Source organism: Lissotriton vulgaris, chromosome 5 (assembly GCF_964263255.1).
Source record: "Lissotriton vulgaris chromosome 5, aLisVul1.2, whole genome shotgun sequence".
Lineage (NCBI taxonomy): Eukaryota > Metazoa > Chordata > Amphibia > Caudata > Salamandridae > Lissotriton > Lissotriton vulgaris.
Window position 1 is genome coordinate 1,972,834,690 of NC_141693.1, and position 15,554 is coordinate 1,972,850,243.

The 15,554-nt window shown below is 43.7% G+C and overlaps 1 protein-coding gene across 6 annotated transcripts in view; it reads left to right on the forward strand.

Annotated features, from left to right (window-relative positions):
* The window catches only part of PBX3 (PBX homeobox 3), a 339,539-nt gene that overhangs the window by 311,281 nt on the left and 12,704 nt on the right, over window positions 1–15,554 (forward strand). For 2 of the 6 annotated variants that reach the window (XR_015296107.1, XM_086924704.1), the window contains one exon: window positions 627–690. The exons of the other annotated variants lie outside the window; for them this stretch is intronic. Coding sequence is in view for 1 of the 2 variants with exons in the window: in XM_086924704.1 (XP_086780830.1) it covers window positions 627–683 (57 nt within the window). In the remaining variant the exon portion in view is untranslated. The remainder of the gene's footprint in view (window positions 1–626; window positions 691–15,554) is intronic. 6 annotated transcript variants of the gene reach the window in all.

The window sequence follows — 15,554 nt, forward strand, 5'->3', positions numbered from 1 at the left end:
CCTTGTGGCATGTAGTGTCCCTGTCATAACAAACAGAACCTGCGATTTACTTAAATTAAAAGACCTATTAAAAGACCTGACCAAGGTTTCAGACCTTTACAGCAAACCATTCCAAAGAGCACCAGCTAATCACTGCAGTTCTCATTCGCTGTGGCGTCTGTACTGAGTATGAAGCCCAGAAGTATAAGAAATGTAATGGATTACCCATTCAACAGAAAATAGTGGAATTATCAAAGAAAGTAGCTCTACTACTATAAATGTTTCCTATCCTCTTTCAATGCTGTCAGACTTGCAAAACTGTAATGTGTTGTCTTTGAGTTATTACAATATAGCGGCATTGCTAAAAGATAATATTGCCTTTCTTGTATTCCTACTTGTTCTATGTTTCTTCAATCAAGGATTGTCATTATGCTGCAGGATTGGGGTTGTTATTCATTTGCTACTGATGTTGACTGCTTACAATACACTGAATTAAAAAGCTATGAGAGGTTATATAAATGTGTTGGAATGCGCACTGGACTTGGGTTCGTGGGTGGATATTTTAGAACATATTGGCAGCTATAAAGGTGCCAGAAGGAACATTCTACCAAATCCTCTAAATGATCCTATCTCTCTTACTTTGCTAGGTCAAAAGGGACAGTTTTCTCATTAGAGAGAGACAGAAAGAATTTGGCAATATTTGATGAAATGGTAAGGCAAATGTCAAGTGCACAGGAAATGCCCGTTTTTGTTGGAACTTTACTCTTCAGTAACGGTTCAGTAACAGTTTCTTTGAAATGACGTTAATGGTGTAACATTCTGAAAGATCAGAGCTGGGCCAAAATATAGAATCCGTGTCCATGTGTGTGATTGACCCAAACAGTCCTCCACCCTGTTAATATTTGTACCTAAGTCAATTTTGTCTTATGTTGAAATTCTTCCTTCGATGGATGGGGAAGAATGCATGCTTCTGCGAGGGCAGGTTGTGTTGGTTACGAGATGATGTTTCCGAGTTCCACATTGGCAGTAATTAGCGATGGTAAATGGTGCTTAAAGGTCTTGCTGTATCTCTTTCAGCTGGAGGCATTCCTGAAGGAATGTTGCTTCGGTTGCCCATTGGGGTTATTTTGTGGTCACCTTGGAACTACGCTTGAGTCATTGCCTATTAGATGGAAATAAAACGGAATCCCCTTGAATTTCAAAAGTACTTGAAGAAGTAATTTACCATAAACTGTGAGGAAAGAAATGGTAGTCCAATATACTTGAGAATACATTTTATTTACAACACTTATTGTGACCATGTTCATAACACGTTACATACCTTGATCTATCTTCACTTAAAACATACAGATATTCAAACCACATGTGGCAGGATATGTTTAGGGAGAATGTATGACGTTTCAATGCATACATTCACAACTCATGACTTTACAACGCGGTTGTTACAATGACCGCGTTAATACCTCGCGTGCCAGTACATCGACCGCGTTGTAAAGCCATGCGTTGTGGAAACAGCGTTGTAACCGCTGTTTCCGTATAGGGCTGATATGTACCCCATTAAAACTGTGAAAATGATTATTTCAATGCCTGTTTAAATCCGCTGCTGTGATATGCAGAACCACACTTGTTCCACAGAGATGGTTCTAAGGACAAGTGTCCAACAAAAGGGCATACCTTTTAAAAGAATAGGAAACTAGCTGTACTAGCGGTATCTTGCGGCGTAGGGTATTTTATTACAGAACTGTTGTGGTAAAATGTAAAGTAACACAAGCAGCAGTATATTTTAGTAACATGAATATGCTTTTGTTATCAGTTTATTGAGAGGGATATTTACACTAGGCCTAGGCATGAAATCCTGCTCTGCTTGAGAGTTTTTCCTACTCTGTGCTTCACGCAGAGGACAAAGTTCCAGAAAACTCAGCGGAGCAAAGTTTTTTTCTGTATTGCACGCCCCAATGTTAAATTGGCGAGAGCAACCAAGGAAAATCTACTCCCGACCACCTCGCGGCGAGATTTCACAACATGGGCGGTTGCGGATGGTGGCTAACGCTGAGTTGAGAAACCTTCCATTTGCATTGAGGAAGCTGCTGCTCAGGTAGAACCTACTCGAGTGGCAGAAAGAAACCACACCCTCTCTCACTCAGTATTGTTACAGTACGGCATCCGGCGCTAAAACATCAGCACGAATGGTGCAACGTAATGCATGTGCTTGATGAACACTGAGTTTTTTGGTCACTTCGCGGAGTTCCACATAGCAAAACTCCGCCCAGACCTCATTTACACTCCCTCATTTCTATTTTTCTGTTGAAAATGCCATGTGTAGTAAAAACATGACACGAAGTATACAAAGTTTTTACAAATAACTATCATGAGAAAATGATTAAGTTGAAAATGCACGTGATTAAGAGTGCTAGTGGTAATTTCTTGACATCAGAGGCATGTGATTGGTTCTCATTAATTTGATGGCATCAATGAGAAATATACAGGTGGTATGTGATACCTTCAGGCGGTTGATTCTCGGTTTGCTGCCACCTCTCCTAAATGGACCGTCACGTTGTTGACATTAGCTTCCCGTTTGTCATCAATATCAGATACTCAATAATAGGTTTATGTTCTTTAAGTACTTAAAGAAAGATATTGAGTCAAATATACCGTGAATGAAAAGGTGGAAATTTAAATCCTGAAAGATTGCTTCTGAAATCAAAATAAATATGTGCCTGCGGTTATGTTTTGTAAGGCAGCATATATTAGTGATGGAAGGTGTTCTATGTAAATGGGGAACGTGTCATTAAATGTACAAATATTTTACATTTGAATTGAAAATGGATGTTTTGGGGGTTTATAAATAACTCATAACATCCCACAACAAAGATTATAAAAAGGCTTTTTGTTGCATTTCCCCTTTTCATTTGTTTTGAGATGCTTCAGAGAATGTACGATATCCTTATCAACATGATAAAATATGAAACTGTGATTGCCTGCAGCATTTTGCAGACATGAATTCCATCTTCTCTGATGAGGCTTGATAAGGCACTGCTTTATAATGCAGTGCATAATCTCAAACCACCAGAGGAAGGATTCATTTATTTTGAAAGCATGGAGAATGCCTGCTGACATCCGTTCCTCCTGTTGCCAGACTGGGTACAAATATTGTACATTTGTTGTTTATATATTTGGAAGCGGAAAAGAATGATGATTCCTTTAGATAGGGTGGCCTCAGACTCTTATCCGCAAACGTTTTTCTTCCTTAAAATACATTTCATATCTATAGGAAAAATCCTCCAATATCTAATATCCTCAAATATCTTTGTTCTTGGAGCATCATCATTTACGTTTAAAATAAATTTGATGTGATGCTCCCTTATCTTAAGGGAGATAAAAAGTTAGTGTTTCAAATATATAGCTCAAATATATCATCTGTGTATGACAATTTGAATGAACACGTTTATCCGAATAAATGAGGTTAGTGTGACATAAAGCAGTAGATCTGCACAGCGCAGACTTTGTTGCCATTTCAAGTAGTTTGATGCAGCCATTTCCACAAAAAGAATTTGTTATGTATGACGGGTGTAAAACATGGGTGTGCAAGAGGGATGTCCATGGGTGAGGCATACATACAATCTGAGAAATAGTGTGAAGCACTACAGGAACCAATGATGGATAAGCATGACTGAACTTCAAAGTCCATTGTAAACGAGGGGCTGGGGTGTGGGAAAGTATGAAGTGTGGAGCTTCCAGTGATCTCCAGACAGGCCACACTTTCCTGGTATCTCTAGACGACACCGACATAACAAGAACATCGTGCACTGCAGCTAAAAGACAGATTAAATGCGCACCCTCGAAAGAGAGTGTTCTTGGGATACAAAAAACGCAATTGATTACTTATGGCCAAAGATATTGAGTTACTTTAAAGGGGTGGCAGCAGCATCACTTACAAGTTTCCTAAAATACTCAATGAGGGCTTTGATGGTTCTGGGGTCTGTGGAAATGCGAATCCAGCCCCTCACCACAAAAGATGATGATACAACATCACATGCCACTGATCGATATAACACGACATACTGAACGACATTAGTGTTCGTAAGAGCAGGTACATCAAACATAACACCATACAAACAATCAGAATTTACAGTCTTGGACACTCTCCAGTATTTCATTGTACAGAGGACAGTACTTAGTACCTGGTGGATAAAAATGCATTCACATACCCACAATGTACTAGGTGGACATTCAAATTCACTACTTGTGTCACCCTGGTTAGCACTTAAAGTAAGTAGATCAGAGTATGAAAAAATAACTGAAAGGGGAAATTTACTTTTAGCATCAATATAGTCAACCACTTTTTACAAATCATCAGTTTAATTGCAAGATATACCAAAGTGGATCTTAATTTCTCACTAAATTACCAATTAAAAATAAACACTCATACGTGGAATTCTATATATAAGTGTTTTATAGATAATAAAATTGGAAATAATCCCAACAGGGGGCAAATTATAGATGTTTCACATAAATGTCCTAAGCAAAATTATTTTGTAACATGATGAGTAAATGCCTTGTCTATAGTATCCTACATTCCTATTTTTATCCAGTTATTCTATTTATCTGTTAGTTTGGCAGTGTTTTGCCGTGCAATCCATGCCATTAAGGATAGCAGAGCCTGGTACATGCTGTTACAAGAACTCCAACTTTTTAGGAAGGATTTTAATATTAAAAAGTACCCACCTCTGCTAAAGATGACACAGAACAACCCTAAATACAAGGTATTTTTAGAATTTCAAATATTTAATAATTAACATTTATTTAGAATTAAAAATATGTAGAGTCTTCATTCTTGCTTATTGGCAGGAATTCTTGCTTATGCCCAGATAGAAGGAAAATGTGAACACTGTCTGACCTAGAGGCATAGTCACCAGGAGTGGCCCGTGCAGGTAAGAGTAGTGGGGCGGAGTGGGGGTGGGAACTCAACAGACGACGATGAGGAAAAATTAGATAAATAATTCATTTGTCCTCGTCTGCCGAGTTCGCTCCCCCCAACCGCCCCACTGCTCTTATCTGCACGGGCTGCTCCTGAAGTCACACTGGACTCTGCCATGTCATGGAACTAATTGTTGAATAAATGGAACTGCTACAAGAAATATATATTACTATAAGGGTTTATTCTGATTAAATTTCCTCTGAAATGATTGTTTGAAAATCTAATCGTTTTCAGTATGTGAAAATATTTTCCAATTTTTTTTAGTTTTTTCATGTTTTTCTGATGGGATGGAATAATATCAACAAACAGCGAATTGCCATCACTAAGTGACTCTCTGTTTAACTTTTACTAGGGTCATGATTGATGTCTACCACCTGCAGGAAATTGGGCAGGCATTGCCTCGCAAGCTTGATAATGACAGTGGGAACATCAGCGGGTTGAGATGTATGTGTTCAAATGTTAGATTACGTCCTCTCTCTTCAGAATATATTCACCCCTCCATTAGAGAGCTGCATTGCTCTGATAGGATGTCATGGAAAATCTTACTTCGGGCCATCAGAGGAGTGGCTTCTTGCCTTCCGATTACCTGCACTACACCTATTCCATATCAGGGAAAACCCGCTCCTTGTCTCTGAAAAGGATGTTAAGATGCCAGTAAACTGTGCAACCCTTCCATGTACCTGCAAGATTGATGCTTTGCGGCCTCCAGGATGTGTTTTAGCACATTTTGATGTGGGGATCCTGCTTGAGCCCTGTGAACAAGAAGTCACCTAGGAACTCTAGTGGCAGTTACAGATACTATCAGAATGCTGCTGGATAAGGGTCAGGCGGTATTGTTGGTGCTGCTTGACCTTTCAGCAGCATTCAACACCATATCACATCAAATCTTACTCAGAGACTGAGTGATATAGGTGTTACTGGGCTTGCTCTGGAATGGCTAACCAACTTTCCTATGGATAGAACTCAGACCGTTAACTTAGGTCCTTACCATTCCAAAACTTCAATATTCACCAAGGGAGTCCATCAGGGCTCATGCCTAAGCCCTACTTTGTTAAACGCTTACGTGGCGCCTCTGGCGAGACTATTGAGAACACTGGGATTCATCCCCATATCTTATGCGGATGATACCCAGCTACTCCTGCCACTACACAAATCTGACCCTAACTGCCAAACCATCTTTGGCAACGGTATGAAATCTATAGCACAGTGGATGAAAGAGAATTATCTCCAGCTGAATGCCACCAAATCAGAGTTAATGCTTTTTGGAGAGGCCACTTTGGTTTGGTCACCCACTTGGTGGCCAAAGGAACTGGGCCCTACTCACTCCCCTAAATCAGTGGTGAAAAATCTTGGCGTTCGCCTAGACCAAAAACTTACTTTGAAATACCACGTCTCCATGACTATCGAAGCCTGCTTTCAAGTTCTCAGTATGCTCAGAAGAGTATTTCCTTTTCTACCCTTGTCTCTCTAGGAAAACCTTAATACAGGCACTAGTTCTTAGTCGCCTGGACTATTGTAACGCGCTCCTAATCTCAGCCACTGAAAAGGACATCAATAGACTGCAGGTAGTCCAAAATACTGCTGCTCGCCTCGTGGCTGATCTCCCACGCAGAACAGCCTCTCTCCCTTTGCTTAAGAAACTACATTGGCTGCCTATACGTAAAAGGAGCCATTTTAAAATCTGTTGTATGGCCTTTAAAGCTGTTTACAAACTAGGTCCTAGCTACTTGAATGAGAAATGTGTTAACTATGTTCCCAGTAGATCGCTCCGTTCTGGAGATAAAGCCCTGATCAAGGTTCCACGTATTAGCAAATCACGACAAGGAGACAAAGCCTTTTTCCATCTTGGCCCTCGGCTTTGGAACAGTCTCCCCATCTGCCTGCGACAGTGCCCTGACCTCCTGACATTCAGAAGACAACTGAAAACTCTTCTCTTCTGATCTGTCATTGAGTCTTAGCTCGGAGATCCCCTTATGGGGTGATTCATGCGCTCTATAAATTCTTAAATTCAAATTAAATTCAAATTCAAAGGGAACATGATAACCGACCTCTTTCTTTCTCTTTTCCAGTTATGTAACCTTCTTGCTCATTCTTTAAGTGCACTGCGGGTGTTTATTGTTCCCTCTAAGCAGATGGAACATAAAACAACACATCAGCATATAGCTTTCATAATCATGTGTCCTGTTGATGGACAATAAAACAGGAAGAGGCAGAAGCTGATCAAATGTCATAATTGCGCCTGCAGACAGCAGTGGCTTGTCAAAGAAGAGGAACTCAGATCAGGCTCTTGTCCAAGAAATGATTTACTAATGTGCTTTGGAAAAGAACACAACCTTGTAAACTCAAATGAGCCAATGGCTTTCTTTCCTGGGCTTTATCAATAGAGAAGGCACCTCAGCCCCTCAATTAATTGTACATTCCTTCTGATTGTTTGCCTTAGTGAAGTCCATGACTTGCTGATTAAAGTGTTATGAAACAACTATTTTTTAGATTGTCCTAGCAAAAGACCTTTGATAGGGATTCATCCACAAAGGCTCTTTACTTGCTGGATAAGTCTAGGGACTGGCATCTGTAATTCTGTGTTTGTTGTACAGTGACACTTGGAGGTTTTCAACTGAGCTGTGGCATGTGTTTGTGAAATGTCAGCTTTCCACCTAATTCGACCAGCAGTTGCCTTTCTTAGGTTAATTGTCTTTTGCTGTTGTCGCATGGTGGGACATCAGAAATAAATGGGAGTTATAGAAGATAAGGCGTAAGCCATAGATCAATCATAGAGTTATCAAAAGACAAGATTCCATAGGAGAACGAGGGTATATGTAGCACAGAAGAGTGTTCCCCATGGAAATATTGCGTTTCACACTTATATATATGACAGTCACATGGTATAGTGAGCAGAAAGGAGGCCAGAAGTTGGTTATAACAAAAGCATACCTGAGCGTCTTCTCACCACGTGAAACTAAATTCCTTTAAAAACGTGTTCCTACTTATATCACTCGTCTCATCCATATTGACCCGGAAACCAGTTTAAAGTGTCAGACTACACTGGCATACTTGTTGGAACTTCAACCATCATCAACAACTCCATGGTCCTTGATAACTGTGAAACTTCAACAACATGGCTAAAAATGGCAACTAGCACCTCCAACTCTTACAAGGGATCTAATCTATGCTACCGACCAGGTCCTCAAAGAAATAGCCCAAGCCTTATTCTTTTCTAAGCTACACTATGGGAATGCAATAGAGGCAGGCATTTCAGAAATTCCCCTTTCTCCAGAGAAAGCCCCCTTTCCTGCAGCTGTTCGGTTTATTTCAGCGACCTTATCACCCCGTTCTTCTGCCTTTGTGCTGGCTAGCCTCTGGGGGCAGAATAACATTCAAACGTAGACCCTTAATTCACAAAGTCCTATTCTCTGATCACCTCCACAATATTTCCAAGGAACTGGAGAAACTGATGATCTCTGATGGTACTCATCAACTATGCAGCTTGTGCAGTTTCTTACTGTTATAGAGCTAACCATGACTTCCCCGTCAGACTCACCTCTTCACGATCTTGCCAGGTACCATGGTGTTACTGAAAGGTCTTCAAATAATTCTGAACTTCTAGGAGATCTATCAAGTCCATACCAATAATTGATAACATCTGTCAGGAAGAGCTACTGCAATACCTGAAACAATAGTAATTGTCTTCTCAAGGCTTAACAAAAAATGCCAAACCCCAAACAACACCCTAATATGCATTATGGTGCATTCAAAGCCTGAGCCAGTTGTAATCCAAGCAGTGTAAAGAAGATCAGGGTATCTGACTGCACCCATGCGTGCCCCCCCCCCGCACTATCCCCCCCAACAAGGAAACAAGAAGGATGCAGTCTTTGCAAAAATAGTATATTTGATGGCCACTCTTTCTATACAAGCATCTTGCTGTACGGCCATCTGAGGAAGATGTGACAGTCAAATGTTTGACACAGCAGAGTACATAGGCCTGCTGCCAGAGGACAAGAAACAGGAGTTTAAGGCAAGTAGCGGGTGAGAGGGCTTATGACAAGTTTAGGGAGCAGCAGTGCTCCATATGCGAGGCTGGCTTTGAGCAACTTCTGAAGACAAATTCACATCTCAGAAATGCCACCTGATTGTGAGTTTCTGTATGCGAAGCACATTGATGACTCTGTCCAACATACAAAGTCAGAAATAAATACAGCCAATCCCTTGAAATCCTACAGAAATTATGCTTACAGGCCTCTCAAAACGTATGGGAAGAAGGCAGATGCTTTATTGTGAAGGATACCAGGCCTATCACTACCAAGCATATCAACTACTGCAGTCACTGTTCTACCATCAGAACAGCAGCCACACAGAGTGCCACCAAAAGCGGTGTATGTCAGACCACAAACTAGGTGTATGAGAGGGAGTCCACGAAAACCCTAAGGCACCAGAAGGACGTACTTGCTGCTTGTGGAAGGGTAGATCCTGAAATCTTTAGCTGTCCAGGGCATCTAGGTCCATATCCCCATTCAACCATGTCATCCCAAATTCTTGAGCTTTGAGGTGGCCATTAACTGTTGCTAATTCTGTGTACTTATCTATGGCCCCAGCTCCGCTTCGAGAATCTTCACAAAGTGTATGACACTGACGGCTGTATTTCTACAAAGGCTAGCCCATCAGATATTCCTGTACCACAGCACATGACTAATCAAAGGCAGTTCCCTCGGGACCATAAAGAGCTCAACTACTCTGTGCCTTCGAATTTTCAATATTCTAGGTTTCACTTTAAACAAGGAAAAATCAACACTGAGACCACCAGGCACCTTTCAATCCCTGGTTGAAGTCATGAATACCTTGGGTATGAAAGCATACCTTCTTTGGGGGATGGTAGCATGTCCGCCATATTAGCAGCCTAAGTTCAGAGACAGACAACATTCACTGAGCTCTTACTGAAAAGCCTGAAGGGAATAATGTACTTTTGTAGCCTTCTCATTCCAATGTCTTCTGCCATCCCAGAACATGACCTATACAAGAAGAATTTGGAAAAAATGACTTCTAGCCTCACACCCCTCAGTCATCAAGTCTGAGTCCCACCTAAAATGAGCGGGGCACTTCTCTAGTGGAAGTCTGTGAACACCACAGGATTAGTCCTTTTGTTCAACAGCCGCAAGCGAGCTTTGTAAAGATCACAGATGCATCCATGATGGTGTGAGCACCTCCAGCAGCTCCAAAATTATTGCGGTCCAGGCAAGAGGTAGCCTTACAGGTCAATGTACTGGAGTTGAGGGCTGTCAGACAAAGGATGCGATTGTTCTGCCTCACCGTGCTGATCTAGATGAATGACCATGTTCTACATGAACCAAGCTGAAAGACATAAAGTCTCAACCACTTCCGGAGAAAACCCAGCGGTTATGGCACTTGGTAGTACACAACCACATCTCTCTCTGATCAGAACATCTTACATAAGCAGTCAACAATTAAATAGACTTGCCTAGTCACAATATGCAGTACTGCCACAAAAGGAAGCTTAACAACAAGTCACTGCTGAACGTGTTTGACACCTATGGGAGACGAAGGTAGACCTGTATGCGGCACAAGCAAACTAAAGGTCCCGGTTTTATACATGCAAGCATCACCGGACAGGATAATGTTATGTTATGTTATGTTATAAAACGCTTATATAGCGCATGGCTACCCCAGCAACGAGGCGTCCCAGCGCTTGCAGACAAGCCCAATTACATAACACCCAGAGGGATACCTGCTCAAAAGGAGCCTTAGATAGAAGAAAACAGCCAAGTTTTAGCATGTTTTCGAAAATGAAGGTGATTAGTGATGGAGCGCACATCCAGAGGGATAGAGTTCCAGAGTTTTGGAGCCAGGAACTTAAAAGATCGGCCTCCAGCTCTGCACTTCCGAATCTTGATGGTACAGGCAAGGGAGAGATCTGCAGAGCGGAGGGCACGTGGCGGGACATAAAAGGAGCAAATTCCTTGCAAGATTTGGGGACCTAAACAATGCAACATTCTGTGAATAACACATAAGGCTTTAAATTGAATGCGCTGTTTAACGGGCAGCCAATGGAGTCTACGTAAGACCTGAGAAGTGTGGCAGCGTTTCGGCAGACCGAACAAAGTACGGGCTGCAGCGTTCTGGGCTCTTTGTAGTCTATTAACGACTGTCAGATTGGACCCAAGCATAAGAACATTACAATAGTCTAGATGGGATAAGACCATAGCTTGGACAATTGTCTGACGGATGGAAGGTTCAAAGAAGCCAAGGATAGGTTTCAGAGAGCGCAGGCGACCATAACAAGTACCAGCGACTCTTTTTGCGTGGGAATCCAGGGTGAGTGCGTCATCTAGAATCACGCCCAGATTTTTAACTTCCCTCTTGGGCATGGGAGGGGGGCCCAGTGTAGGGGGCCACCACCGCTCATCCCACTTTTGAGTATCAGTGCCAATAAGGAGGACTTCAGTCTTAGATGAATTTAGCTGAAGGCAGTTCTCTGTTAGCCAGCTGGAAATGGCCAGAATGTCCTCTTGGAATTTGGCTTGATCTCCCACGGTGTTATTGGAAAAGGTAAAAATCAGTTGCGTATCATCCGCATAGGATGTTAATTTGATGTTACGTTCCCTGGCCATTATGGCCAAGGGGCGGACATACACATTAAACAGCGTGGGGCTGAGGGCAGAGCCCTGTGGGACACCGCAGCCTAATGGATAACTGCTGGATGAGTATGGGGGAGCGTGAACCTGGAAGGAACGGTCAGATAGAAATGACACGAACCAGTCCAGAGCTTCATCTCTGACACCTATCTCCCACAGTCTCCTAAGCAGGATCCCATGGGAAACGGTGTCAAACGCCGCGCTCAAATCCAGCAGCACCACAGCTGAGGTGCTGCCCATTTCCTGTGCCACCCTTAGATGTTCCATAACGGCTAGTAAAGCCGACTCTGTGCTATGTTTAGCACGGAATCCATTCTGAGACTCCTCCAAGATCCCGTTAGTCTCCAAGAAACCCGTCAAGATGGAATTTACATGAGCCTCCGTAACTTTGGCCAAGTACGGAAGCAAGGAGATAGGCCGGAAGCTTTCTGGCTTGGAAGAGTCCAGGGTGGTTTTTTTTAACAAGGGGATCACCTTGGCGTGCTTCCACGATTTCGGGATCGTGGCTGACTGCAGAGATTTGTTAATCAGTTCCCGCCCTTCCGTCATGATGGAGTTCTGACACAATCTAAACATCTCTGGTTTGACAGGATCTTCCGGGGACCCCGATTTGATTCTTAAAGTTAGGAGTTCCATATCTGTCTGAGAGATGTGTGGGAAAGTTACGAGGGAGTAAGGGAGATCTGGAGGATCTGTAACAGATCTATAAGTCATAGACGGGCCTCCAGAGTTGAATGTATTATAAATCCCTTGAACTTTGTTGATAAAAAAGCGCGCCAGATTTTCACATTGTAAGTCAGACACTATGATGTTATTAGTCCCCATAATGGCCAGATGCTTTTTCAGTCCCATAGTCAGGGATACATGTGTACACTTTTCCACCCCGAAGGTCATTGCAGAGCTGAAACACGAACTATGCCAGACCATTCTGTTTACTCCAGCATAGCCAAGTCAATATTGATTTGAAGATGCCTCTTGAAGGCCATTGCTCATTCTTCCGGGACCACAAACGGATCTTCTCTCCAGGTGTCAGGGCCGAGATGTACCTAAGAACCTGAGGTCTTCAAAGCTTTTCCACTAATTTAGTGCACACTATCAGTTGGGAGCTTAACTCAGTCTTGTTGCATTTAATGAAATGCCCATTCATGCCAATCTACAGAGCAAGCACCTCTCATGGAAGACAGCATTGCTTCTTGCCTTGTCATCAACCATGTGGTGAGTGAAATCCAGGGATTCACAGCGAAGAGGCAGATTCTTTAGTTTACCAAGGTTACAGTCACATTGCCCACAAATCCACAATTTATGACAAAGGTGCTGTCTGACTTTCACAACAGAGGAACCAGTTGTGCTAAAATATTTTCTTAAAACAATTTAGATATTTTAGAGAGAGCCCTCCATTTTCTTAATGTGTGAATATATTTGAAATTTAATTTAGACAGAACAAAGGACATAAGGAAATAGGATCTGCTTTCAGGGACGGCTCTTCTGCTATGGGGGAGGAGCTTCGCCTCACTGCTTTTAAGTAGTGGGAAGCAGAAACATAAAATGATAATAACTTTGCGTTATTATCATTTTAGGCTGCTTTCAGCTGCTTTGCGTGTGTGTGGGCTGCTCTGCTCTTGGAGCAGGAGGAGGAGTGGTTTGCCCACTCCTAAGTGTGCTGTGACTGTTTGGTCTGCCATCTCGGGCTGGCCAAACAAGTCATGCGCACTTTTTCTGGTCTCCGCCTGCATGGAGAACAAGCCCAGGCCCCCATTCTCTGGTTGAGCGTCAAACCAGGACACTCAAAACCAATCACAACACTGCGTGGTGATTGGTCAGGGGAGCCTGGGTGCTCAATAAGCACAACGCTGCATTGCAGCATTGTGATTGGATAGTGCTTCCTGTTCCTTGATGTGCTCTAGGAAAGTAGGAGCAGAGACGCTGGACCTGGCCGGTGACAGGGTAAGTTTATTTTTTATTTAAAAAAAATAATAATTTATCCATGCGTGACCCCTCATGCGCGATCCTCCGACAACCACCCCGCACCTGCCCTGCCACCCACGAACCATGCCGGTCACCCCTGTCTCCTTTTAGTGCCTTTTCAAACCCTTGTAAGGATCGCCCTTTACCCAAACAAGGAATCTGCAGATGAGTTGCAGCAGCCGGTGCCTTTTCCCCTACAAATACTGTGTAACCGCTTAGGAGAACAGCTGCAGCGTATTCTACAAGGAACATGGCCACTTCAGCAACCCTCTTTGTGTAGCATGATAGGGTTAGCAGCCCTCTATGCAGGAAATATTTTTTCTGGACATTTGCTGTGCGGGTACATGGAACAACTGTCCCATATTTACTCAGCACTACTGCTTAGAGGCGTTAGTGGATGGAGACACAGTGGGCCAAGCAGGTCTTTGTTCTCTTTTTCAATAAGCTGAACTGTTTTCTATTGTTATCCACCAGCCACAGTTTTGATGCTATTTATGAATGGAACTGCTTATTAATCTGACTCTATGTCATGCCAGTGTGTGAATCTATTAAAGATCCAATGCTGCAGAAGAAAAACAAGGTACTCTTGTGTAGGTAGCTTAGATCCTTCCCAGTCCGGTTCTCCAGTGTCGGTATCTTTCATAGATTTACATCTGCCCTACCCCCAGTTATGTCTTCTTTTCACATTTGTGGTGGAAATCCGAGGTGAAGTGACCTCTTAGTCGAGAGGACATCAGGCTGGAGTTCGTCTCTTTTTCAATGCTGTGAGTGTACCATTAAAGTGACACTGGTTGAAGGTGCATAGTGCTGCCTCAAAGGTTCTGTGGGAGTCCCACCTTGATAATGAGGGATGATGCAAGCATGAGGATCTATGAAAGGGGCCAGCGCTGGAGGCTTCGGTTACAGGTAGCCTTTTTCCTTTAGGTGCATGCTCAGCATTGTCATTGTATGTCTGGCAGAGAAGTATGAATGAGTAAGAGGAGCCACTTCTGGCTGGTGTTTCAGCTGCTCCTCTTACCTTCCTCACCCTTCTCCAACTCTTCCCACTGCAGCCTGGCTCTGCTCCTATCCCCGGGGCCAAATAAAAAACCATAGACTGGTGTCCGCAAAACATGCAGGGCCCCATGGGAGAAGCACTTGTTACTGCTCATGTAGAAGGATGCCATGCTCAGTGCAGGGCCCCAGGGAGAAGCACTTGTTACCGCTCATGTAGAAGGGTGCCATGCTCAGTGCAGGGCCCCATGGAGAAGCACTTGTTACCGCTCATGTAGAAGGGTGCCATGCTCAGTGCAGGGCCCCAGGGAGAAGCGCTTGTTACCGCTCGTGTAGAAGGGTGCCATGCTCAGTGCAAGGCCCCAGGGAGAAGCACTTGTTACCGCTCATGTAGAAGGGTGCCATGCTCAGTGCAGGGCCCCAGGGAGAAGCGCTTGTTACCACTCGTGTAGAAGGGTGCCATGCTCAGTGCAAGGCCCCAGGGAGAAGCACTTGTTACTGCTCGTGTAGAAGGGTGGCATGCTCAGTGCAGGGCCCCAGGGAGAAGCCCTTGTTACAGCTCGCGTAGAAGGGTGCCATGCTCAGTGCAGGGCCCCCGGGGAGAAGCACTTGTTACTGCTCGTGTAGAAGGGTGCCATGCTCAGTGCAGGGCCCCAGGGAGAAGCACTTGTTACCGCTCATGTAGAAGGGTGCCATGCTCAGTGCAGGGCCCCATGGAGAAGCACTTGTTACCGCTCATGTAGAAGGGTGCCGTGCTCAGTGCAGGGCCCCAGGGAGAAGCGCTTGTTACCGCTCGTGTAGAAGGGTGCCATGCTCAGTGCAAGGCCCCAGGGAGAAGCACTTGTTACCGCTCGTATAGAAGGGTGGCATGCTCAGTGCAGGGCCCCGGGGGAGAAGCACTTGTTACTGCTCGTGTCGAAGGGTGCCATGCTCAGTGCAGGGCCCCCGGGGAGAAGCACTTGTTACTGCTCGTGTCGAAGGGTGCCATGCTCAGT